Source organism: Apostichopus japonicus, chromosome 5, assembly GCF_037975245.1.
Source record: "Apostichopus japonicus isolate 1M-3 chromosome 5, ASM3797524v1, whole genome shotgun sequence".
Taxonomy (NCBI): domain Eukaryota; kingdom Metazoa; phylum Echinodermata; class Holothuroidea; order Aspidochirotida; family Stichopodidae; genus Apostichopus; species Apostichopus japonicus.
Window position 1 is genome coordinate 17,714,955 of NC_092565.1, and position 27,825 is coordinate 17,742,779.

Here is a 27,825-nt window from a genome sequence, read left to right on the forward strand (position 1 = left end):
AAAGGTCGGTTCTAGCAGTTTGTTGATTCAGATAATAGTCACATCCTCGACATCCTCTTCCAGTTTCAGATGGAGATAGCGAAGGGAACCAACCAACGGAATGAGATGGAGGCGACTGCCTCTGATGAAAGCCAAAAGTATCGAGACCAAATCAAGGTGAGCAATTCATCTTCTTCTCAGTTTTGAATTTCTTTTTTATTGTTGTACAATTTGCATAACTATGTTAGTAGGGAAAACTAAATAATAAAAAATCCCACCTACAGCCAGACAGGTAGTAAATGTTTGACCTTGACCCAATGACCTGAATCCTCTTTGCTGTTTCTATGTGCGGCATCTCACCTTAACAGGGAGCAGCTTAATTTCTGAGTTGGTTTGTTGTTAATAATTCTTCTTGATTACATCACAACAGGTCGGCCAGCAAAAACTGCACAAACTGGAATCTGAGAAGCAAGCTCTGGAGGAGGAACTGAAAGCTTCCAAGGAACTCCTGAAGACCTTCCAAGAGAGGTCTGACCACCAGAGGTCAGAGGTCACGCATCAATACCAGGAACTAGAAAAGGTTTGAAAGTCTGAATGTTTAGTTGTACATGATGCAATACCAGTTACTTTTATACTAACAATCCTGTTTTTTTTAGAAGCCTGTTTGACAAGTGATTATAAGAAAGAAAGATGTTAGAGCCCAGTTTGCCTGGAATGAGTGATGAAGCATAATAGTGTAAATGAAGCTCATTGATAAATAATGAATTAAAAAAGTAGAATATCAAGCAACAATTCGGTGAGTGAGATGAGTAAAACTATCTTTGAAAATTTGGAATATCTGTATCAAGTACAGGTTTTGTCAATGCACTCTAGATCCCATTGTTTAAGACAGTAGTTTGGTTGATGTTAAAAAAAAAAACAGGAAAAAAAGACTGTATTTGAAGGTTTTTGCAGTACTGGCAGTTCTTGTCACGTTCGGCTTTAAGTACAGGTTGTGGTCATATGAATGTAAGTATTGATAGGAACGTACTAATTAAACAAAGAGTACACTCATCTTGCAGACTTCGAATGCAAAGGTACAAGAACTATCAACAGAAATGGATAATTTGGCAAGCAGTCACCAAGTTTTAGTCCAACAGCTGGAAGAAATGAAGGAAAATGCTGACAGCAGTCAACAGGTACTTTCATTTATTTGTCTTGGTATTACAGTTACGAGATGACTTATCACCAATTTATTATTGTATTCTTGGATCAATTTTATTAGAATGAGTTAGAAGATTTGTTTACTTTACTGGACCTTTCATACATATTATTTTGTGTATTTATGGTTATAGCAAGTTCTTTTAAGTTTTTTCAAAATTTTACACCAAGACATACAAATGTAAAAAAATGAAACTTTTGATTGAAAAGCAAAATAAATCGTTCATTTATTTAAATTGCTTTCCAGAATATTAATTTTTTGTAATATTGATCCTTATAGGAGCTCATCGAACAGGTGAAGACCCTGTCCAAAGAAAAAGAAAAACTGAAGAACTTTATCTCCGATCTTGAGGAACAACTGGCGACAGTTGCCAGCTCTGCTTCAGAAGACAAGCTGGTATGGCGCACTTTAGTAGGATAAACTTTCTGACATTTGTTTCTTAACTCATAGAGCCTAAAAATCACATTACTACTTTGAGACCAGAGAGAAACATTATGCAACCAGATACTTTGAATTGTTACTATGACTACTAAACCCTTCTTTTCACGTTTTTATCATTGTTCAGTCTCTGGAATCCAAGATTCAGGATACTATCCAGGAGAGAGATCAGCTTGTTGCCATGCTCGATGATCAGAAGAGTCAAGTCCAAACCTTGCAGGAAGAATCCAGACAAGACAAAGAGGTCAAATCTTCAACATCAATTATTACTTTTTATCTATCTTTCTATCTCTGTATGTATATATGTATATTTATTCTTGCTTTCATCAGTACCATACATAAATCGATAGGAATTTAAAGCTATGCAGAGGCATTCGATCCTAATCTCAAAGAGTATTTGAATTCATCTCTATGAATTCAATTGCATCAGATTATATGATTGAAAAAGTATCCCAAAGTTACGTTTGAAGATGTTGGATAGTGATGATATTTGCAAATTTTGTTCAAATGACAAAAGTTGTTTGCCTTTTCTGTTGTTGTCATTTTTATATTTTGTATATTGTTATATTTTTATATTTAGACCTCAGATGTCAAATTTCAGGATGCGATTAATGAACGGAATCGTTTGGTGTCCTCTCTGGAAGTGCTAGAGAAGCAGATGACATCACTAAAAGATGAACATAATAAAGAGAGTCAGGTATGGTTTGTTCTCCAGGTAGTGGCTAAGTTGATCATGGGGGACACAAGAAAAGCTTTGATCTGTGACATGTAATGGCATTACTTACAAACTTCAGCAAAAGAATTAAGGTTTAAGAGAAACGGAGAAACAACACTTTGAAAGTTAGACAAATGTTACAATCAGAAATGATAATTCATCTTGCTATCTATGGGTTTTTAGTTAAGATGGTTTTACAAGTGATTTGGGAGGACTAAATTTCTTAGTTAGACCAAACTTTATCCTTGAGATTGACAGCAAGTTTGTAGTAGATCTTACCTAAACATTGACCAATTGGGTTCTCAGGGACGACCTGTAAAACTGCACAGGTTTTCAATTGTCCCAATCAACAGCCTTTGTTTAATAATCAGCCCTGTGTTGAACTAAAAACCCTGAATTGGTAAGTTAAGCATTTGAGTCATACTAACTTATCAATATCAACCAAAGAACTCATTCTTCATTTTAGAACTTGGAAGGGAAAATTGAGAGCCAAGCTGAGGAAATGAGAACTTTAAAATCTCAACTTGAGAAAGAAACTGGAAACATCGAAGAGATGAAGAGCCATAGCTCAGAGGAGGTGGAAGTAAGTTTATTATAACTTGAAAATTCATAGATAAAACAGACCCCAAAAAACGGGATTTCTGGTTCCTGGCAAAATGATAAAGTGTTATAAAAATACTAATGTAGTCATTGATAAGCTATTAAAGCTTTCAACCAGATGGCATGTGCCAAACCTTAAACTTTCTCCATTGAATAATCTTCAATCCACAGGTTTGTGTTTGCAAGTTCTTCCTTATTGCTTCATAACTACACTCGTTTGGAAGTAGATGCTATTACGTACACTCTAGGGCAGTAAAAAATCTACCTTTATGGATGGTAAATTTTGGATGTTGAAAGAAAATTTAATTGAAATGGTTTCCGTTAAAATTTACCCCTGCGCCCAGTTTTAGACATGGTAACTAGGGGGTCTCCATAAAACAGACAGGCACAGTAGTTAAGGGCAGCCCCAAACATTTTATATAATTATGAGGTTTTAGACATGTATGGTAACTAAGGGGTTATCCATACAACAGACAGGCACAGTGGTTAAGGGCAGCCACAAACATTTTATACAATTCTGACACCTGTAACAAGTCAACTAAGGGTTCTCCATACAACAGACAGTACTTATATAGGACTTAGAAAACAAAGACGACAAGTTTAGAATGAACTAAATTGAGAAATCGAGGGTTTATTCCATCTCATATATCTTGCTTCATCCTAGAACATGAAACAGAAATGTAGTAAACTTGAGAGAGAAAACCAGGAACTTCAGAAGGAGAAGACAGCAATGGATGAAACTTTACGAGAAGTCAAGAATAACAAAGTTACGGTGAGTTCAATCTCCGTCATCTATATCAGCTAATTGCCAGACCTCATACACTGCTGTAGTAATAAGGGTTTTAACTAGAAGATCTTGTTAAATATTTTCAACTTTTTAATTTTGTATTCTTCTTCTTCTTTTTCTTTTTGACTCAGAACCTCCAGGAAGCCAAGGCAGAATTTGAGAAGCAAAGGAAGGAACTCGAAGCCCAATTGACAGAGGCCAATGAGAAAATATCAAACAGTGACAGAAAAGATGACGAACTCAAGGTTTGCAATTAATCATAATTAAAGGAGAAGTGATCCACCATCTTCATCATATATCCTATTGAATATCCTAGAGCTAAAACAAATATCTACTGCATATGGGGTTAGGAAAAATAGAATGATTGAAAATTCACGTTACTGGACGTAGTCTATTTTGTCAACAGGTGATGGCAGAGTGCTACAGTGGAGTGAAACCTTCTAGTTTCCATTTTGTTTGTGCTTCTGATTTTCACAGTTAAAGGAAACAATTGTTGTTTACTGACAATAATGCCAGTATTAAACAATGTTAAGAATCTCATCACATTTGCACCTGAAATTAGCAAGTATCATCACCTGCTATCAATGAAAATTAAAATGGTAAAATGTAAACACATATTAATGGACAAAAAATGAATCTTCAAAACTTTCTAATGACTGTGTGGTGTCATTAATCACAATTGTGAGACATTGTCTTGTTTACGAACGATCGTTGAAATGTGGATATCTCTCGAATAGACAGGTTTCTCTCATCTGTTACTTGTACATCACTAGCATCTCTATCACAGAAGTTAATAATGATGATGGTTGGGCATGCATTCCCTTTAAAGAATGATGACTTTAGCCAGAATGTTATTCTCGATGCCTCATTGTCCAAAAAAAAAAAAGAGAGGAAAGTTAAAGTTTCATTTCAGCTAAGTATTAAAGTTAGCCATAACTCTATTTGCATTGAAGATGATATAATTTGTTTTATCAATTTAAAGGGAAAGCTTATTTGCTGCAAACCAATCTGTGAAAGTACATAAATCATTACGAAAGGTTTGTGGCAGACGTTCATAGTTGTAATCAGAAAAGAAAATATTTATATCATCGGCAAACAACACAATAGAAGCTTTGGAGGAGATTTTACCGATATCATTCATATATATAATAAAAAGGAGGTGTTCAAGGACAGAACTTTGAGGTACACCACACTGTATATTTAAAACATCAGAACTTTTACCCTGATAACAAGTAACTTGTTTTCTGTTTGAAAGATAGCTAACAAACCAATCGAGGAATGAGCCCCTAATACCGTAATGATTTAATTTATGACAAAGTATGGTATGATCTATAGTATCTAAAGACTTCTTCGATAAGTCAAGAAATACACCAATGGCAGATTTTTTTATAAAGCTTGTGTTAAATTGTCAATGGCATCCGCAAACGCCATGTCTGTGGAGACACCAGGCCGGAAACCATACGCTCTGAAAGGGAAATGCGTTATCATTACTTAAAGTATCATGGGATGACAAATAAGACATAACAATCTCAGATCACAAGGGAAAGACAGAATAAACAGATATATATATATATAGGCTTTATATAAATAGGACACTTACAATGAGAAGGAAAAGAATGACAAGTTACATCCTTTGGATGGCGTTGTGATAATTTGATTTGGGCTTTCAGTTACAGATGTTTTAGGTCATTGGGTCCATAAATTCTTCTTGTGAATTCGTTGTCGTTCTTGTTGACTAACGCGATGATCCTGCCATCATGAGACCAGGCTGATTTAACTAGAGGGGTTGCTTTTTGTTGCCTGAAGCAACTGTTGGTTTGCCTTTGTAAAGTCCTCTTGGATAACGATTTTCGTGTCTTTCAATTTCCTTCTGTGCTTAATGCATCGGTCTCTAACCTTGTAGTTTTGAAACTTTACGATTATGGCCCTTGGCTTGTCTTGATCCTTTTTTCTGACTCGATGGGACCGATCCATATCGGAAGGGCTTAGGTTGTATCCAAGATGTTTAGATGCGAGATTCGTGATGGTGACATCGGTATTTTTGTTGGGTTGTTCGTTAATACCAAAGAAACGAAGGCAGTTCCTCTGTGAGTACTGTTCTAACTGATTTATTTGGCTTGAAGCGGTTTTGCACTGATCTTCCAGTGAAGTGATTTTATCTTTTATGATTTAATTACCGCTGTAGCTCTGTTTAGTTTCAACTTCAAGGTCGTGAATTTTTCCAGAGTGAATCTCAATCTGCTTCAGAATTTTCGCCCATTTTGTTGTCCAATGCCTCGATCCATGCAGGCTTGTAGTTTCCTCTCAAAGTCCTGGTAATGTTTCCATAGTAATTCCAGTTGTCAAGATAATCGGCTTTAATCGGCTATATGATATATTAAGTCTCTGGAATGCTACTTTAAGACTAACCTGACGATTACTCAACTCCTCGTTGCAGACCTAACTGTTAACAGCCATCCATTGTTATAAAGATTGTAATAACTTTTAGCAGAACATTTTATTTTAACTTCATATAAAACAGCTGAGCTTGCTTGGATGATATTCAGCACCATTTGTACTTGGACAAATGTTCTGTGAGGCTATAAAAGGTTTCCTATTGTAAAATAATAATAATAATAATAATTTATTTTATAAAGTGCTCTAAAAGTTCTAAAACGCTATGTAACAGTAAAAAAATAAATGACACATATTATGTAGTAAAACTGCAGAATAAAATACAATATAGATGAGTATGAAGAATTAAAAGCATGCACGTTTGAGTGTGTTGGAGTACTGCACATGAATAGAGTTGAATACACAGTTTATATATTGCAGTAATGCTGTTTAAAAAGGTAGGTTTTCAGCTTTGACTTGAATGTTGTTAGACTAGAAACAGTTCTGAGTTCAGCTGGCAGCTCATTGTGTTTTGCTTTGCATTGCATTGCTATTGTGTTTCGCATTGTATCTAAAGAACTGAATCTAATGTTCTGTGTGTTAGACTAAGTTGTCCAGCCACTTGAATTGATGAGCCTCAGCTATTTAAAGGGTCATATCTCTAAATATAGAAATGATAAAGAATACAACCCTGGCCGATAGCAGTGTGTCTTAATGGTGTACAACATATCAATATTAATTAATTTTTTCTCCAGCGATCCTTTAATTAATTAATTAAACAGTTACTTCTTGATAACAGTATAACCCATTGTTACAGAAACAGCTGAGTGAGTTGTGAAATGCAAACCTGCCTGTTAGGAAACTAAATATGAATACAATGAGTCAACATCAATTTCATAAAATGGTTTAAATTTAGTGACACTTGTCGTTGCTCTAAGATAAACTTTTATTAAACTATTTTGCAACCCTGCCAGGACCAGGTAGAACAGCTTACACAGGAAAACAAATACTTGATGTCTCAGATTGAAAACCAAGAATCGAGTGAAAAGGAGAAATCCAGCCAACACTTTGAAGAACTAGAGGTAAGATTTCTTCTTTGATAACAAGTTGATGCTGATGTTATTCAAAACGTCATTTAATCGCATGTGGTTTATCCCTTGAAACATATCATAATCCATGTGTTTAATCATTACCTGTACTGAAAAATTGAACATGTAATTTATGTTTGAAGTTTGATTTACTGTATCGAAAACTAACTTAACACTTACCTTTCTTCATCCACTTTATCCACTCTCATCTAAAGTGCTGACTGTTAACCCTGAGTTGCAACTAAAATGCTGTATAGATCATTCTCCCCAAGACTCATGTTCAAAGAATCTATGAGTTTCATGTTTGCAAAAGCTAATGTTCTCATTTGGCTAGTCATTGGGCTTTCTGTTAGTTCGCAAGTAGATTCAAGCTTTTATAGTTTTCTTTGAAGTTTTTGTCTTATTATTTAGCCCACCAATAGTGTCTACCTCTCTATGGACTGATATATCCTACTTTCAATGTTTTCTGTTTTTATTTTTTATTTTTTCATTTATCAGGTTTACAAGAATAGAGTGGCCTCGCTTGTAGTTGAGAACGAAAACTTGCTCACCCAAAAGACAGATGTGGAAAACGAGGCAGAGGAACTTAGGAAGCAAATTGAAGAGGTTAGGCTTTGTTGCTAGGATACAAGTATTACCTCTCCTCAGGTTTGATGAAATGGTCAGAAGTTTGCAATCATTCAGTTTACTGGCTCTATAGCAGGGGTGGGCAACCTTTTTGAATGAATGGGCCAGATATAAGGAGTGAAAAATGGGGATAATAGGCCTACCTGACAGCATCATTGGTCCCGATAAATTCTAAGCAGCTAGCTCGTTTTTGTGATGATGTAAAATAGATTGATTTTGGTTCTTTTTCTTGAGACATCTCACAGGCCGCAAAAAAGTCGCTTGCGGGCAGCATGTGGCCCGCGGGCCATAGGTTGCCTACCCCAGCTCTAAAGGAACCTTGAGCAAGCTGGTTTGTACTTGATGAATAAAAGGTCAATGGCCGTAGTGTTCCAGGTCTTACAAGATTCACTGAAGTAGATACCGCAATGTTCTGTAGAAATGCTAGAAAATTAATCTCTGTATAAAAGTTAGAGAGCTGATGTCTCAATCCTAGCAGGATCTTCTTCTGAGGCAGACTGAAATAAAAACCTGGATAACAAGTTAAAAACAGACAAATGTTGGTGACATATGTTAGACTTTAGATCAAAGTAAGAAATGTTACATTCTTTGATATTTTACTGTCTTGGAAGTTAACATTAAGAAAATGTGCTTTATCATAATTTTATAAGTGCCTATGTTTTGTTTACATGTGATGCATGCAAAGAATGGAATCCAACCAACATAATAGTCATGATCTGCAAAAATTGTTGGCACAAATTTACCTCTTTTTGATTTTTTTTTTCTCCTTTCAGGGGCGAGAAGAGTGCGAGAAGATCATCGAAGAGAATAAGGAGCTGTCGAAGAAACTGAAAGATGTTGAACAGAAAACGATTGATCTAACCACTCAAGCCATTGAGATGACTTCCACTAAGTTGCAGGTGAGAAATGGGCAGAGTAGTGCTGTTGCGGAAATAGCTGCCCACTTTTACATACTACACAGGGAATCATTTATCCGGTATGGCTTCACAAAATGCTATGCAAAATGGTCATGTTACTGATATCAAGTACAAAGATACAAGTTTGGTTTGGTTTTTACAAAGGAACCATAGTTTTTTTTTCTTTTTCATTCTTTTCTTTTCCTTTTGTATTCCTTTTTTTCCTTTTCTATTGCTTTGTTTTTCTTTTCATATTAATTATTTTATTCCTTTTCTTAAGAGACAAAATATAGAGCCTTTGAAACTGCTACACAATTTTTAACACTGATTTATTCCCTGTTGTGTATGTACTTTGAGTGCACTGAAAACATGAAACTTGCATGGAATACAATTTATCAGGTTTAAGGTGGTATAACTGAGCTCTCATTCTGTGTTCATTGAACTATGCTTCATCTCAAGTGTATATCTTTTGTTGAATTTGAAGAACCAACTTTTCAGTTCTTGAGTCAAGTCACGATACCTTTAATCCCTTCCGGATAATTTTAAGACTCTGCAAATACATATTTCAGAAAACCTACTGTTGATGATTACAGGTTAACAGTAAAGTTAGATCAATTATTTCAGCTATATTTAAAAAAAAATAATAATAATGAATGAAATGTGATAATTTTCTTTTTTTTGACTGTGTGCTCCTGCTCTCAGGAAACTGAGCAGTCAACGAAGCTTCGTTTGGAGAACAGAAAACTTAACGCCAAGGTTCCAGTCTTAGAGAAACAGCTGGATGAATTGATGGACGAAATGCCACCTCTCAGGAAACGAAATGTTTCTCTGGTGAGCTCCTTGAAATACTTCTCTGATTTTTTAAAATATTTATTGTCACTAGAAGGATTCTTGACCTTTCCACCAAGTGGAAAGAGAGATATTTTGTATCTTTTAAGTTAGTTGACATAGAAGAACGGTAGCCAAGAAAAGCCCACTTACCTTTCCCAATTGACTTCTGTTGAAAAGAATGGTGTAAAAGTCTCGTCAGTGCACCTAGGCTGTGTATTAGTTTAATGATTCCTGGTAGATTCGGTCCCTTCACCCGGGTAAACTCTGACTATTGTGGAGAAAACTGTCAGTTAAACTTAAAGTTGATCCATTAGGATTAGATGTGATCGGTCCAGTGAAAGTTACCTTTGTTCAACATTCCATCCAGTTGATTATGTTCATTCAATTACAGGAAACTTAAGATGAGTAAAACCTGTAGCTTTGCTTTACATATTCATTTCGTGGCTGTTTAATATATATATATTTTTGTTGATTCACTGTTAGATAATATCAAAGATTCTTTCAGCTAGGATAGGTTACCATGTGGTTTGTAAGTGAAGGTTAGACAAAACTCTGACAATGGAGCTGGTTAAAAAAAGAAAATGTATCCAAGAGCAAAGAAATTATTGAAAAGTATTTTGAGAAAAATATATATATTAGGAATAAATATTTTGGAATATACCGTGGCAATAACGGAACTCGAACTGATTTCTTGATCAGATGAAGGAAAACCAAGAGCTGAAAGAGACGTTAAAGAGAGAGAACTCGATGAGAGACGACCTCTTTAAACAAAAGGCCGACACGGCAGAGGAATTTGCAGACCTGAAGCAGCGAGCTGAGCTAGCCGATGAGAAGAAGGAGGCAGCTGAGGCTAAAGTGATGAGTTTACTGAAGGAGATGGATGCTCTCAAAGAGGAGTTGGCCAAGAAAGATGTTGTCCACGAGAAGGTAACGGTGGAGGAAGTGAAGAAACAGGAAATAAGGAAAGAAGAAATCAAGAAAGAAGAAGTTAAAGAACAAATCAAGGAATCTGAAGGAGAGATGACAGATAAAATGGGTGATGAGGAGGATGAAGATGATGATGATGAGGTGAGGACTAGTTGAGGAATATATAACCTGAAGCTTGTTATTGAATATAGTCAGTAGTGCTTTTGAATTATTTTGACCATGATTCTTCACAACCAAATTATCTTGACAATTTAATGCTCTTAGATTGATCATTGATTAGACAACCAACAGATTTAACACCCAAAACTATTAGATTTCAGTTTTTTTAAATGATTGCAAGGTCTCAATATTGTTCAACTTGTTTTGAGCATTTTGTACAATTATTTAAATATTAAAAAAAAAATGCAAAAAACACATTCACCTCAATATCATGCCTATATCCACAAAGTAAATACCTCTGTGTGTCCCTGAATGAATACCTCTATGTGTCCCTGAATGAATTATCACCTGAATGAATACCTCTGTGTGTCCCTGAGGAGTGGATGAAATGGCTATCCCACTGGTGATTTAAAAGTGATCAAATAATTCATAAACTACAACCGGCTGCTTTGCTTCCTTACTGAACCAGGATGAAGAATGTGCCGTTTATACCCTCGATGATCTTGAAGACGGTTTGGAAGAAGAAGAAGAAGAGAATGTTGTAGAGGAGACAGAGCAGGAGGAAGAGGTAAAGAATTCCTCGAGGATCTCATTTGCGGAGCCTGCTAGCACCGATACCAGCAGGGTTGAGGTCGATGCCACACCGCTGATGAAACGAAAGAAGCAGAAAGCGACCAAATCCAGGAAGAGGAAGAGTGCTGACCTCCTGGAGGACGATGTGAGTCTCTCAGTTTAGGATTCAAGAGAAGTTCAGATTACTGGCCAAATATGATTCTAAAAGCCCCTGATTTTTGTGATTGTTTTGTAGAAGGAGAAAGTAGTTAAGATAGACAGTTCGATAAAAGAAACATTAACTTTACAAGTTGGCATATATGATTAAGGACCGTATTTTGTTGAAATATTCACTATCAGCACCTTTATGTGACTTTTGACATGCTAATTGTTTTGAGTATTGCAAGGGTAAGCTCATTAGCATAGACTGTAAACCCTCAGGGAATAGTTTATCCGGTATGGCATCGCAAAGTGCTAGATGCAAAAAGGAGGTAAACCTGCTACACAAGTGCAACAGATGTATAGCAGTTTTTTTAACACAGCAATCATAATATTTGATGAGAGGACAAGATTCCAGAGCCTTCATACTGCTACACAAAATTTGAACATTAAATTCTTCCCTGACCATTATCATCATTATTTGATTTTCAAACCATAAGGCATTTGAATATTGAAATGATTGCTATAGCGTAGACTATTCCTTGTTATGTTATATTTAGTGCAGTCCTTGTACGAATATTCAACGAGTTGCATTTCAACCACAGCGTCAATCAATTAGTTCTTATGACATTCTCAGAGTGATATATATGACACATATATGACACACCACATTACAGAGTCAAATCGGTATCTTTATAAAGACTTGCTTTATTAAATCTTGAAATAAGTTTGATTGTCACAAAATATCAGAATCAGATCATAGTTGTTACCCTTTTTTTTCGCTAACTGCAGGATGACCATAAGAAGAAGAAGAAGTTTAAAGAAGTGGTTGCCCCACGTAGGCAAACCAGGGGTATGAGTAGGGCCAAGAGGGCTAAAACTGTACCTGTGCGATTTGAGGTAATAACATATCATCCAATAGATAGGGCATTATTTACTATTCTCCTTATCTTAATTTTGTTTTGTTTTATTAATTTATGTTGTAGGATGAAAACTTATAAGAAATGACTTTTGTCAGGGTGCTATGATATAGAAGATAGGAAGTGATGAATAAGTAGCTCCAACCAGAATCGCTCTCAGTGAATTTAATTCATCTTGTGTTTCCTTTTTTCTCCAGGAACAGGAGAACATACCAGAAGAAGGAACCTCACCGGGCGCTATATCAACCACAAGTACCGACAGTAGTGTCAGGAGGGGTGCACTGTCTAAACTGGGGGGAATGCTCCAGAACTCCCCTCTGGGACGATCAGGTATGCCGTTAAACAGTAAGGTCATGTGTAGCATTTGGCTGTGGAGAAAGTAAGCAAACCTCTAGGAGATGTTGTTGAAGAGGTTGACCTAAATCAGCAGCTCTTATAACTTACAATACTTTAGTAGAAATAGAGTCTTGAATGTCTCATACCCAACAGATGCATAAAATGTCAATTTCTTTTTTTTTCTTTTTTTTCATATCCTTTTTTTCTGATTGTCCATGCTTACGATGGTTAACATACATTTGCACTTTTTGACATTATATGAATCTGTGAGTTCAAAGTAAAATATACTGAGGTAACATTTTAAATAAAATGCAACATCTGCTTTAAAGTTTTTTACTTTATTCATCAACATTCTATGAATAAAACAAAGGACCACTTTGTTTGCAAATGTAACTTCCTCTGAAGCCTACTACCTCTGACCTCCCTAAAGGTCCTTGTTTCATTTGTTGTTGAATTCTGCTTTCTATCGTGTCAAAACACTTCATAGGCATGCCTCTTGTAGTACTTCCACCTCAATAGTCAAAATTAAGTGGAATGGATTTGAAACTGTCTGAATACCGGGTATACATAATTTAGACCAAGTTTATAACTTGCTGTACAAAAGTTGTAATCAAAGTTAAGCATTGAATTTTCTGAATAACCTATTAGCTTCATTTTCTTTCATTGGTGATTGTTATGACAGTTACACCTGCCTTTTCATAAATACCTTCAAAATAAACCTGCTCTTCATTATTCTCCATTCCTGTCTTTTGGCTCACACATGTGGCTAAAAAAACCTTTCATAATTAGCTCTTTCATGGTGATGGTTTCTGAAATATAATACAGATTATTTTAGCTAAAATCGACCCTGAATTAAAGGGATGTTGGTGGTGTCCTACTTAATTCATAATAGCCCTTGGGTGATGGTATCATACAACTTTTTCAATACCTGATAAATTGTGGTTCATTCATATGGGTTAAAAATTCTCGAATCTGATTGGCCTGTTGTTGTCAGCTGACCATGCATTAACCTAAGGAAAGTTAATGCACATTAAACTCACCGGTGGATGAATATAAGTTCCCAAACGAAAGTATCTTGGCAAGCTTAGTTCCAGCCAGCTGCCTAAACTAAGCTACCTAACTAAGATCAAGTATGGTATGGCAACATCCCCTTTCGGTGTAAACACTAACCATAGGGTACGAGCAGCATCGGTAACCTCATTTAGCAATGCTGGCATCAGAACCAGTGTTAATGTTATTAATATTATGGCGTTAAGCGGCCATCCAAACAAAACTAGGCCTAATGTTAGCATCAGTCATGGGTATGACGGTATTGCTGGATGCGCCTCTATCCAGATGCATTATACCCTAGTTCATGCATTATCCTGCGATAAGCGCACGATAGACCGATGATTAAACCCAAACTTAACTCATGCCGTTGTTGAATGTACTTATTAACAGAAGATGGTGAGATAGCTTTCAACTGTTTCCATGTTGCATACTTTCTATTCATATTTACTCACCTCTGGCACTCTCTTTCTACATCTTCATCACACCTCTCCATCTCATTCCATCAATTTCCTCTCTTCCTCTAAAAACTGCTTACCAGAATATCGAACAAACCAGTTGTGCATTCCTCTAAAGCGTATTTCAAATCAAACCTTAGCAAAGAAGTTGGTAGGCTCCACGACTACATCTCCGGCACCCAAGCCCCCCTCACCGCCGAAAGTCGTCCAAGTCCAGGCGGAAGGTAAACGCAGGAAGAGGAAGCTATTCAAGACAGATATCTCAGCTCCGTTTGAGTGCTCCCCGTTTGAGGTACGATCTGTTTTCTCTTTTCTTGGAAGTGTTAATAGCACGAGAATATTGAATTTGAAAAATAAGACTTACTCCAAGGCCAAGGTTTCAATGAAAGGGGAGATCATTGAAACATATGGAAGATAAGAGTTTTCATATTTCAGTTTGCTAAAAGAAAAAGCAAAATCAATCAGGACATTGATTACTTGAAAGCCTTGGTTCCTATCCACTATGATCCAAAAATGAGAGTCGTAAGTAACAGTGATATAAATGTTAATTGATGATGAAGATTAACACTCTAATATTACAAAAGGTTCTCAAGAAGTATATTCATGAAAGAAGTCATCCTCATGATCACTCTCTCAGGAGAGGTGAATAAGAAAATATGAAAGGAATGGAAATAGCTCATTCGGTGACAAATAATAAGAATATAATTAAAATAATACTAAAATAGATAGAAGTATGATACAGCCATTTGGGACAGTTTTGAGGGGGCTGGTATGTACTGACAGTATGAACAGTTGCTAACCTTTATCTTGTACAAAAACAGGATATTAATACTGCTCATGCTCTCAGTATGAGTGCTTTGAAGCAGGAATTGAAAGTACAGTCTATTAAAAATTGTCCACAGTGTGGTTTGACAGCCAGTGACAAGTTTTTGGTAACACTGGCCCAATACTGGTTTATAGTCATATTATTATCAATTTTAAATTAATTAGTATTGAATCAGTATTTTCCTAAGGAGACTGCCACATGAGTGTAAAGCTCATTTTCATTATTTTATTTATCTCTTGTTTCGTTATTGTAGACTGTTTCAATCGGGGATGCGAAGACAGTCGTTGACTCCAACCAGCGAGTCACAAGAAGTTTACGTTCGAGAATCAAGAAGAACACCAACAATTGATTATGGTATGTCGTACGTACCGGATGGTGATACCGTGAAATAGTATAGTCAAATCTTTTGACCTGACTTTAATCAAAATCAAAATCCAAATAATGGGAGGGTGGTCGATCTGTAATAAGTATAAAAGGGTATTGTCTTTTGTATGATTGTTCTCTTAGGGTCAGGAATGTGATCTTCCATTCACAGTTACAATAGAAGTCTGTATTTATCTAATTGTTTTCATGTTTTTAGCCTTACTATGTCCTACAAGGCTGGAGTCAGATTAGATGTGTTTGCAGTATATGTATGGAGTTAATTGTAATCCAGAGTGGTTATGTCCAATTTGTCCAAAATGGGAAGAGGTCTGTCTCTTTATAGAAGAAGGCTGTGAACTTTTCCTTTTTTTTACACACCAACACGGACCAGATACTTTGAGGCGCTCTTGATTCATTTGGTCACTCTTCCGTTCAAGAGATGATTGTTGAGAATGTTGAATTGAGAAGCATGCCATACATAAAATATTCTTTACTGCCCATTAATGAGTGTAATTCGTACGGTTGTAGTTTCAGTTTGGTTGTAGTTTGGCCTGTAAACATAGTGACCAATGCATTAATGGTAGAAGCAGCGTGTGCCATAATCAGAGGTCTTGAAAAGGCTCAAATCACTTCAGTTCTTTAGTTTTGCTATTTGCTCTGCATTATGTTATTGACTTATTTTGCTTTGATTTTCAACTGTTGTATCCAGCGCTAACATAGTAAGATATATCGGGCAAAATCCATACTCACTACATAGACAAGTAAAAATATGTGTACCTTAGTTGAATATTAGGAAAACTTAAAATAACCTTTCTCACACTCTATGAGGGTTTACCTGCAAATAGAAATAAGGATAAGCTTTTCTTGGTGTAAACTTTTAAGGATTGGAAAAATCTGACAAAATAATTTAGTATATTCATTTAGAAGATAGAAATGCAATTAAGAAGAATCAGAAAACTAATTTAAAATCCTTAAGAAAATAAATCATTCCTGTTGAACGTGGTTCGCTTTGGGATCCAGAGTAATGGTCTTGTAGGTTTTCTAATCAATATTTTGTACAGTTTCTAACTTTCCATGACACAGTATTCCTTCGGTTATATATGATTTAAAAACTTCACACTAGGACTGGTAACCAGACAACCTCACCCGATGAAAGGTGGTGGGTCAGACTTTACCTAAATCAAAATTATTGAACCTCCAGACCAAATCTTGGCTGTTAAAAAGGTCTAAACAAGATGTGATTATCTGCTTATGGAGAAAGTTTAGATTTTGAGAGAATTCCAGTCAGAACCCAGTTAGGTAAAATTGGTTTTGAGTTTTGTAGAAAGCCCACACATCATCAGTGAGTTAGTCAAGATCACCTTTTATGATTAGTGATCTATTTGAATGGCAATTGTCAAATTCAAATTTCAACTACCTAAGTGTACAGATATGATAATGCTAAAAGGAAAATGTAAAAAGTCTGTTCTCAAGTTTGTTTGCAATGCTAAACCTTTTCACTTGTCTTCTTAAGCAATGTGACTTATTTACATGGTAAGTCATGTGTTTGAAATTTTACAAAATTAGAAATAATAATTATTAATTCGTTAAGTAATTAAGTGAAACACAAAATAAGGAGATTTTTATCAAAGATTAGAAACAATCGGAGAAGAGGGCTAAGTTTTAATAAGTCACTACAATTCCATTTGTTGAAAAGCTTGGAAAAATGCTATACAATTAATGTGAGTATATTTATTCCCCAACACTGACCCTAATATAAATCATATTGAACAACTGCCTGTATTGTGACATTGATTCACCGTAATCCATGGAATCACAGCACCTAAGAAACCTTTTCACATTTTGCCTTTCATTGCTTAATTTAAAACTGAGGCAACCACTTTAGTCTTGTACAATATATAAGTATATGGTCTACACTGTTTACCTATAAATCAGGGTTGTCCAACCTACGGCCCGCGGGCCACAGTCCGGCCCGCCGCAGGGTTGCGTCCGGCCCGCCAGAGATGCTCTACAGTGCGAAATTTTAGTGAGCAGATTTATTGATAACAATTTGAAGCTATGCAATCAATCATTCGCACCTTCTGGGTCCACAAAACTGCATACAGGTCAGTTTGTGTGATACTCTCTAAGCGGAGGGGGGGGGGGGCGGCTGGACTTCATTCATCTGTTTTATCAGGAAGAAAAATAAATCAGTGCGCTCCGCGCGCAGTGTTCACATTTTGTTGCCTTGGGCTTCGGGCAAAAAATCGAGCGTAGGGTTAATGCGGCCCCCTCCTTCATCATAATCATTCCATGTGGCCCTCCTCTGCAAAAGGTTGGACAACCCTGCTATAAATCGGTCTTTCTGAATGAAACAATTTTGGGGGTTTTGATTTTCCTTTCTTTTTTTTATTCTTGATTGCAGCACATTTAAGGTACATTGTAATACAGTCAAATGTACATAAGATAAATTAGGCCCAATGACACTCCATGACTTAAATTATGCATACATGGTTGAACAATTCAGTTTCAAAAACTGTTTAAAATAAGTCTGGGTGGGGCTCTTTAACTTCTTTCAAGTGATTGTAACTTGTCTTAGGTGATCTACTCAAGTCGCTTATATATCAAGCAAACTAATACAGGTGGTTACCATGGCTACAAACATCAAAACCATGGCTGTCTCGAGCCAGTTTTCCTGCTGAAATTGTGCAGTCCCATCTCAGTACATAAAAATGTATTTTTTCAGTTCAGCTCCAACATTTGAAGAAAAGTTGGAAGATATTGATTTTTTTTTTTCATGTCTCATTTCTATGATAGTATAATCAATCCTATTATGTCAGAAATCAAAAGAAAAGTAGGATTTATTGAACTAATATTTTATCGCTTTTGTTGCTTTTTTGTTACCTTATTTGCTATTACTACATCTTTGAAAATTTATTCTCTGTAAATATGTAATAAACTGTCATTCAATCTTCAAACGTTTATTTTTGTATTCTTTTTCTTTATGTTAATTAACAATCTGATACATTGTTTTTCTTAATTAGCTTGCTTACCTGCATCTATGTGTTCTGTGGTTGGAATTAGGTAGGACATTAACATTGCTGTTGGCCAAACAATTTGTGGAAAGGGACAAGCAGTTAACGTCTAAGTAGGATCCGGATAACAAAGTTAATGATCACAAAATATGTAACTGCCAGACAAAGAAACATTGGTTCAACTCCTGTTTTATTGTTAAGATGTAACAGTTTGAAAGTTATTGATTTTATTTGGATTGTGCAATAATTTGTGATGTCATACATGGACAACACATTAAATTGTCTTGTTTTTCATTATTGTAGTTAGGACCCACCCCTCCACAACCAAAATCACTTTTCAATCGAGTTGCAATGAGTCACTTTATCTTCTGGCCAAGTCGAGTCACTGCCACCTATGTTCGTGACCATATAAGTCGCTGTACAAGCTCTACGGGGGAATGCATTGCAAATCTTTACGATTCCTCTCATGTAGGAGAATGACTTGTTATGACAATTGTGGTGATGTCACATGATCATATCTTTCCAACAAAAAACATATCTGGTCCAGACAGTCAAATTATTTCCCCAATTAAGGTTGATTAAATATTGCAGTTTTCGCCTAGAAGTCGTTGTTAGTGCAGTTCTAGTACACCACTTAATTTACAAAAATGTAATAAACTTTTGTCTTTCTCCCATGTTAGAGAATCCATACCCTAAAGATAACATGTTCAATATCAAAGTTTTAATTTTCCACAGTTTTTACAAAATCTTCTAATCTATTAATAAAACACCAATAGACAAGAATGCAAGAAATGACAAAAGAATGGAATGAAATCACAGAAAATATCTATTTTCCTTTAGACTTTTTCTATTTTTTTGAATGATATTAGAAAAGGTTTTGCACATTGTTTATCTTAAACAAAAACAATATTAGACAAAAGGATTCTTACTTCACACTGGCAGATATTTTTTCCTTTAAAATTCTGAATTAATTAAATGTTACAAGGCTATGTCAAAAACTTTCATTACAAATGTGAGTATTATTCCACAACCTGTTCACACGGCTCTGTTCCAAAGAAAACCAGACTTTCAACATGTTGACCATTTTAAGTAACACTTTCACAATGTTCAAGTTTTAGATGATTTGAGGTATAACAGCAAAAGTATCCCATGTTGATCACGTGAAACCATGGTCACACCATGTTGAAATCATGTAATCCCAAAATGGAAAAAAATCACTTCAACATGGTGACAACTGGACCATGGTCACTGTGTTGAAGTTAATGTCATCACAGATGAACACAAATTTCAACATGTTGGCCATTTTCAAATACATCCTATAAAATACATCAACATTAATGCCAGTGATTTGATCTCACGTTGAAGTGGCTAAACAGACTACCATGTTGACTAGCTATGTATATATGTGTGATATGTTGCAACACACGTTGAGTGTTTTAAAGCATATATCTCGCATATTATCATCAATTGTGCTCCCATTCTTTGTAACATTTATAGATCGTGTAAATGTTGAAAGAGAGATGGTAATATTGTCTGCCTGTTGATACAAGTCGAGGGTAACAACAAACTTGATCTTGTTATGTTGTATGACAGCCATCATCGCTTACAATCGAGACGATGGAAAACTGGTAACTTGAGATTAAATCTACTTCGACATGTGGAAATGGCTAAAACATATCAATTACCTACATTTAGACTTGCTCGAAACAACAACAGACTACCTGCAACATCCAGATTGGGTTGAAATCACACGACACCTGTATCATACATATCTGGTTGCAACATGTGGACTTGCATTAAAGCTAGATGTAATCTATAAGTAGTAGTAAATGTCAACTGTAGATGGGATGAATATTGGGCTACATCTTCGCTATGATATACAGAAGTCACTCTTAGTCTTTGAGTGGAAGCCTTAATGATTTGCATATAGTTGGTTGAAACTGAAGTTAACATGGCAGGGCTGGTCTTATCGGTCACAGCGTATGTTATTATCAATGAACAAGTAATGTCAGCTAAGACACCAGACGTTCCTCTTTCTTTGCTCGGCAAAGCTACAACACACTAAACTTTCCCTTTAAACTATGATAATGGATTTTTTTTGTTTCAATTGCTTTTGCTTTTCAGTTCTCTTTGTTTCAATCTCAGATGCCTTCTAACTGTACTAAAAATGGTCTAACCAACTTCATTCACCCTTCACTATTTCAACATTACGCTTAGCAAACATTAGATTGGTTCAAGTCACATGACCTTAAGATCAGTGACGGTTTTACTTTGTGTCACAAATTTCAACTTTTCTGTCATCAGAGTCGGCGCTTTGATCATTTCCTACAAGATTTATGTACATAGATAGAAAGTAAATCTTTTTTTCAATATGTTTTGAAAGCAACACCCTTAAACATGAAAGGGAATAACAAAATGACTCCAAAATTCCAAATGATAATTTGACAAGTTTTTCTTTAAGCAGACAAACAGTGAGACAGACAGACAGACATGACTACATCAGGACAGGCAGACAAATAAATCTGACATGAAGAGTGACAGCAAAGACCAATCTTTATTGATTTAAAAATGTTTTAACTGATGATTTACTGGCTTGTATTCAACTTATGTCATTTCCCACACAGAATAATAAATCTTTTTCATTTTAATAGGTACAAAAGAAGAGATAATCTTCCAAGGGTGTATACAACTCTTAGACAATACATGCTTGCAAAAACTGGGCAAATAAATGGAACAACGTTCACTACGATACTCTTTCAGAGAATTAACTCAGGGGAAGAGTAACTGCAACTCCCTCAATATCATCACTCCCAGGTTCCAGTCACATGCAATGAGGAAAATATGGTCAAGTGATCATAATGAAATCCTGTATTTTCTTCTAGCTCCAGTCCATTGAGACAAAAAAAAACAAGAGCATCAATGATGCAGTATCTCAATACTGGAAGTTTTAATTTTGATTCCTAATTTCAAATCTTTGCTCTGTCTCTACAATTATCAATATCAATCATGGTACAACAAATATATAACTTGCATTTTTGCTACTTTGCCACGAATAGTCTCTGCAGGTTACACTTTATCCTGCTAGTCTTGCCTTTAGCGCTCATTGCCTGTTAGTCGAAAGAACGACGTTGCAAGGTTTAGTAATGTCATAGAATATTTAAGAACTTGTTTTTCATGTGGTATCCTTCATCTTAGGTCAGTCTCTGTTGGACTTTTTGGTCATATAGTTTGATGTCAATGACAACAGCCAAATTAGAAGAGGCGAACAACTCGACCATATTCTTGATGCCTGCCTTGAGAGCTAGGCCTATTGACCTACTGTATGTTAATGTAGACTGTAGTGGTGACTACCATCAAAACTGTGTCCACTTCTAGATATCAAAACAACCCACGTTTTTCCATCTCAATTTTTCGGACATGAAGATTTCATGGATTTATGACTTGGAAAAAATAATGTAAAAGAAGATTACAAGTTTTTATATGCAAGTGATGGGTGGCCTCCTCTTCCCCTAATAGCCACCTCAGTTCCTCTTCATTTTGTTATTTTATTTTAATTCTTTGTACATTTGATGTCAAACATTACAGGTTCAAAAGAAAGCTAAACATACTTCTTATAACCTTATACATCTTAGGCCTATATCCTTATAAATAAAACATAACCTTATACAATTTTTATTGTCTTATCAAAGTTGTGATGCTATGGCCGGCTCCTCTTTTATACGTACCCATCAAACAAACTTACCCTGGTCCTTCCTAGGAAAAGCTGTCTGAACACCAGTACAATGCTAATGTGGCTATCACTGAAAGCCTAATAGGCCTAGTGGCCTATATATATATATATTTTTTTTTAAATTGCACTAGGCCTACAGTAAATAGCCTTCAGAAATACAAGAATGTGTATACGTAATTATACAAAATACATGAAGGGCAATCAAACAAACTTATCATGGCCCTTGCTCTGAAAAGCTACCTGAACACCATTATAGTGTTCAACCGATTATGCATAACAGAAAATACCGATTACTGATTATTTTTTCATAATCGTACCGATTCCGATTATTTGAAAATGAGAAAATATCCCGTTTATACGAAATCGGCAATAAAGTTTGACAGAAACAATTATTGTTGTGATTTTCCCCAGTTTCCTTTTGCTTCGTTGTTATACAAGGCTCTAAGGTACCATTTTGTATGTACCAAATTACCTCTGGAGTTTCTCGGAAAGAAATTTTTTTTTTTTAAATTTCCAAAATACGGAGATATGACATCCTACCTAGTCAGCACTGTGCTAAGCGAATGGCCTAACCACCTCGACGTAAATGTCACCTGTTAATGGCTTGAAATGGGCTACGAATAGTTACTCAAAATATCCATCTCAAAAAGTATCTCAGACAAACCATCCATCTGCAATCTTTACCAAAGTGTAAATTTTAATGGCATATTGCCTTCATTCCGACAATATTTTGTACTTATTTTCAGTATTATACCGTTTAGAACAAATAGAAATGTTACGAACTTGAAGTTCAACATACCTATTCGTTACCTATATAACTCCATTCAGGTTCAATTAGAATGTGTAAGCTTAGGCCAATCAAACTGAAAAGCAAATTGTACCATCGTAACTTGTTTAAAATTACTCTAAAACGTAATACCAGATTGATGTAAAGAAATAATAACAACTAGAAACTACTCCAATATAAAATATAACATTCCCTCTATAAGACATATCACTTACATTACCTTCCAAACAAATGCCGATTTCCAGCAAATTGAAAGTTGTAAACTAAGCTACGCAATTTTTTTTTTTTTTTTTTTTTGCAAACCGATGGTTAGGCTACATTTCCCATTGACCTAGTGTGGTTGTTAGGCTAACATGTGGTCGAAGATTGCAGTTTCCGTGGATATTTTTAGTTTTTATTTGCGACACAACTAGAGCGAATAAACAGATGTCAAGTTTAGATTTCCATGCAGTTGATTTAGTGTGAAGTAAGGCTACTATGTGGTCGGAGATTTGTGAGGATTTAAGGTTATTTTCGCTGGTACTGCAGGCCGTAATTTACCACGGGAAGTTCCCGGTGATTGTGCGCGACCCTCTCGCACTGCTTCAAATTTTGATGCGGGGTGAAAAAACTGTTTGCGCGATTCGCGATGCAACTGCAATTCCTAGCTAAAGCAAACGCATGTCACAATTAATTTTACACAGACACCTGATATAAAGAGGGCGATTTTTTTTTATTTCATTTTTCTTTTTCGCACTCGTAATTGTGCTTTAGGAGGGCTTTTTAGCACTTGCGAGGGCGAATCGCCCGTTGCCCCCGCTTATTTCCTACCCTGTCCAGCACATTCCTGAATTCGCGAAATTGCTATTGCTGCTATGCTTACTGTGCCAAGAAATATGCAGCCAATAACCACGAAGGAAGCAAAATCGGCGACCCTGGCAGCCTAATTTGATGAAAGTATACACTGTGAAAGACGTATAGGGGGTGCCTTTTTTTAATATTTCGTAGTAAAAGAACAAACCTAATTCATCAGTTGATATTTTCAACTTCCATGTTTTTGAATAATGATATTTTCACCTTCAATATGTTTTTGAATAATCGGTATGACATAACTGGTATTCCACGTAATTTTTACCGATACCGATTATGTACCGATTATGCAATATTCGTACCGATTCCGATTAGGTTAATCGGTTGAACACTACACCAGTACTATCCTTAAATGGATGTTACGTAGAATTCAGCAGTACAGAATGTAATTAGCATGCAATACACTAAACTAACACCTCGCGTACCTAACTAAGGAAAAGAAAATTGTTCGCGAGGGTAGCCATTTTCGTATATCTAACATGTAGCTGTTATGAGTCATAGCCAATCTGCTACAAAACAGACTTGGGGGCGGGGCTTAATCATCAAAAACGGACCTTTTTACTAAAAGTAGGGGCGGCAGCTCAGTGTTGTTTTAAGAAAGAAAAATCATTTAAACATCAAATAAAGCAAATAAAAGCCATTAAATGTCATATACATGTAGTAAAATTCTTATTAATACCTACCTGTAAACAACAAATGGAAGTTTAAAATTTTAATAAAATATATAATACATAGGACCCTATCTTAGACGATACCACTGTTGAAAGACAGTTCTATTCTATTCTCTTTCATAAAACATAAGTTTTGGAGCGTGTGCAAAACAGGTGTGACAAAGTGTGTTTTCAGTCCAAATTGGCCCGATTTGGACATAAATCGGTGAAAAAGTCACAGAATGAGATACAATTCTGGAATAAAAAATAGTAACTTTTGTTGGTCTATATGATATATTCTTGCTCTGGAAATTCCAGAGAAAAAGAACTTTGTTTGAAGACGCTGAAAAATTTTTAAGAGAAGAGAAAGTCCCACTTACTGTTACAATATCTCTATACATGTAATGTATTGAGATAAAAAATTGGAGCAGTGCTTATGACAATGCTTTGGCTTAGTCATGATTAGCACAAGAAACAGAATGAGCAGTTTGATACTACAGAAGATCTCAGCCAAGATATTGCTCATTTCTTTCCCGATTCTCGCCCGGTGTCCTCTGTTTGATGTCATTTGATCACTTAGAATTTAGTATCCACCTTCCATTTTAATCTTCAGCAACATCCATTACAAACTAATGGAAGGATGCAAATTATTAATTTTTCATTTTAATAGAAAAAAGTTTTTCTAGCATTAGGCACACAAGCTAAAATGCAAGTAATCACCAAAAAATAATTGTTCAATAAATTACGACGACTCCCGCTTTTGATGCCGCCACAAACTTTACACAATATTTCTAGCGACAAAGAATCGCCCCACCTCCTCCCCCCCCACCCCCCAAAAAATACAGAATGGTGAATAGAAATTTGATAGCAAAAACAATTTTTCAATATAGATTAAACCGATAAATCATTACAACATAACACTTTTGCCTGAGGAAATCTTCCACAAAAGGTGTGCAAGACAGAGAAGCAAACAACCATTTAAAATTAACAAATATAATAGTTTCATGTCGGCCTACGGTAAGTCGACTCAAAAAATCCCAGTATACATTCAGATTAAGAGAGCAAACTTTGAGAGAACATTTCTTTCTCTGGTTGACCATTTTACTGGCAGTGAATTGATAAACAGTACAGCAAATAAAGAACAAGAGTAGTTGCAAAGCGCATAATACAGCGATGACCAATTCATTTTAAGATATGTATGGGATCGTAGCTAGCCTGGAAGTTTAGAATGCATTCAAATTTGTATGGTTACCACTCGTAAATGAGGCTGCAAAGTCTTGACAACTGGAACTGGTTTCACAGCTTATTAATGGTATATGAGGTTGTAATAAACTAACAACTCTGAACCCAAAATTATACAAATATTGCTCTATTCATTCTCTATCCTACCAACGGACACTTGTGCAGTGTTTAGACTTGGAGATTGTCATCCAGGGATGTTTTTGTGACATGACAATTTAACACAGCTTTCTGAATCTGCCTTGGTCCTTACGATCACAGATTGAGTTAGAGACTGTACATAACAAAATAAAATCACGATGATGTTGGTTCTGGTACTCTTTCAAACTCACACTAAAACCCAGCGCAGCCTTATTTATGAATAGCATTCACTGTGGTGGAATGGTGAGACAACTTATAATCATAAATAACCTCTACAATTCGCTTGTATCTATCAACAAATTGAGTGTTTACGTTTACCACCGTAAGCCGAAATGACAGTTTCCTTCGAGAGCCTGTGATATCATATTGAAAGCAATATCTGCAAAGATAACATGTTCCATCTCTGAACCATGAAATAAAAGAATACCTTTTGAAGGTCTCTGACCTGATTCGAAAGAAAGTTGAGGGATTAAGCAGACGAGGAAGCACGTCTTCAGAACGTAGGAAGAGTTCTGTCAGGGATGGGCGGATCGTTTCCCCTGGATAATAACCTCATACATGGCTAACGAGTCTGTCAGGGATGGGAAGATTGTTTCCTATGGATAATAACCTCATAATTAGCTAACGAGTCTGAAGAACATCATGGTACGATGACAACAGCAAGTACATGACGAAGGTGGAAAACAAACGTCAAAAAAATTACAAGCACATCATATCACATGGAGGAAAAAACTGAATCCCTTTGATAAAAATTTGTCCAGAGACATGCTTGGCAGCTCAATTTCAAAGTTCTTTTTTTTTAACTAAAACATTTCCTAACTGAGCATATAAACAAGGAATTTCTGATCTTTCCCCCTTCCCTTCACACCCCCATCATTTTCTCCCCAACTACACCCTACTTCCAACTTTCATCTTAAACACTAAGTTTACTACTTAACATTTATTTCTGTTTGCCACTTTCGCTGAGAGCAACAAAAAAAAGAAGCAATTTTTATTAAACACAGTTTTTGCATTACTCACTTGCCCTTTTTTTTTTCTTTCTTGCTTTCTTCCTTTTTTTTTTCTTTTCTGAAGAATTATAGTTTTCATGTACACATTACATTCTGTAAAACCCCCTAAGCCAATGAGGTGGGCAAGAAACCGTACACCATGCATCATATAACACCTCCCCCTGGACACCTTACCAAGAAAAAAAGAGAGGGGGGGAAGGGGGAGTTTTGATAACAAATATAGAACAGTTTCCTTCCCAAACTTCTATTCAACATGAAGATTACCAAAAGAAAAAAATATATATATATATATATATATTTATTATATGTAAGTTCGCTCAGCATTGTGACATCAACATCTCACAAAACTGGTATATTATTTTCTCCCTGTTAGATTTCTATCAAACCCTCTTTTATACAGGCAAGGGCATTCCATCTCTGCCCAGACATCAGTAGACCACATACAGCTATTTCTCTCCTTCAGGAAAAAAAAAATGCAGTGCCGTTTTTTCATTAAATGATGGGTGGTTAGCTTAGCACGCCAGTCAGAACTCGAGTAGAAATTAATCACAACACAGAGAAAAACATATTTCGAAAGCACGACTGTTTCAAATTTCGACGTTTTCATGTTTCCAACGGACCCCCATCGCAGCAGGTGCCATCACAATGTATAAGACAACCTCTAGAGTTGCAATCCCAACAATGGAATCATTTTCCTCCGAGGGAAAGGTTTTCTCGTATTATCTGAGCTACCTGCTCCAAAAGAAGAGCCTCTTTTTAATTGTTCTCGATTTTATTTTTTTCGTTAAGATCCTTCTTGATTCCAATAGCTCCCTTCCATGATCTGTTATTCTTTCATCAGAGAGGTGAGACAAAAAAAGGGGGGGGGGGGAGGGACTATTTTGAAACGTAGGTGTAAGTACGAGAGTTGGCAGAATTGTTGCCTGTGTTGTTGGAATTGTTCGCATCGTTATTAGGGTCGACACATTTGTTCAGATTGTAAGATGACTTTTCTGGCAGAAAGTCCCAGATCAGAATGGTATCGTCGTGTGAACTGCTGACTATTTGAAATTCGTCAAACTGGAGCCGGAATACCCGCCCTGTGTGCTCCTGTGAAGATTGAAGAATAGATTAGTTAAATAGA

At 35.9% G+C, this 27,825-nt stretch overlaps 2 protein-coding genes across 5 annotated transcripts in view; one reads left to right on the forward strand and one right to left on the reverse strand.

Annotated features, from left to right (window-relative positions):
- Positions 1–20,701, forward strand: part of LOC139967894 (uncharacterized) — a 35,434-nt gene extending 14,733 nt beyond the window's left edge. For 2 of the 4 annotated variants that reach the window (XM_071972087.1, XM_071972086.1), the window contains exons 17-35: positions 64–156; positions 410–559; positions 1,041–1,157; positions 1,460–1,576; positions 1,746–1,862; positions 2,199–2,315; positions 2,800–2,916; positions 3,598–3,705; positions 3,852–3,965; positions 7,068–7,175; positions 7,680–7,787; positions 8,582–8,707; positions 9,407–9,535; positions 10,235–10,603; positions 11,091–11,339; positions 12,125–12,232; positions 12,450–12,582; positions 14,177–14,385; positions 15,173–20,701. In XM_071972087.1, the coding sequence (XP_071828188.1) occupies positions 64–156; positions 410–559; positions 1,041–1,157; positions 1,460–1,576; positions 1,746–1,862; positions 2,199–2,315; positions 2,800–2,916; positions 3,598–3,705; positions 3,852–3,965; positions 7,068–7,175; positions 7,680–7,787; positions 8,582–8,707; positions 9,407–9,535; positions 10,235–10,603; positions 11,091–11,339; positions 12,125–12,232; positions 12,450–12,582; positions 14,177–14,385; positions 15,173–15,268 (2,685 nt within the window). In that variant the 3' untranslated portion in view covers positions 15,269–20,701. The remainder of the gene's footprint in view (positions 1–63; positions 157–409; positions 560–1,040; positions 1,158–1,459; positions 1,577–1,745; positions 1,863–2,198; positions 2,316–2,799; positions 2,917–3,597; positions 3,706–3,851; positions 3,966–7,067; positions 7,176–7,679; positions 7,788–8,581; positions 8,708–9,406; positions 9,536–10,234; positions 10,604–11,090; positions 11,340–12,124; positions 12,233–12,449; positions 12,583–14,176; positions 14,386–15,172) is intronic. The other 2 variants (XM_071972088.1, XM_071972089.1) reach the window with 2 other exon arrangements.
- The window catches only part of LOC139967895 (beta-TrCP-like), a 40,164-nt gene continuing 31,443 nt past the window's right edge, over positions 19,105–27,825 (reverse strand). The window contains exon 11 of the mRNA XM_071972090.1: positions 19,105–27,791. Within this exon, the coding sequence (XP_071828191.1) occupies positions 27,579–27,791 (213 nt within the window). The 3' untranslated portion in view covers positions 19,105–27,578. The remainder of the gene's footprint in view (positions 27,792–27,825) is intronic.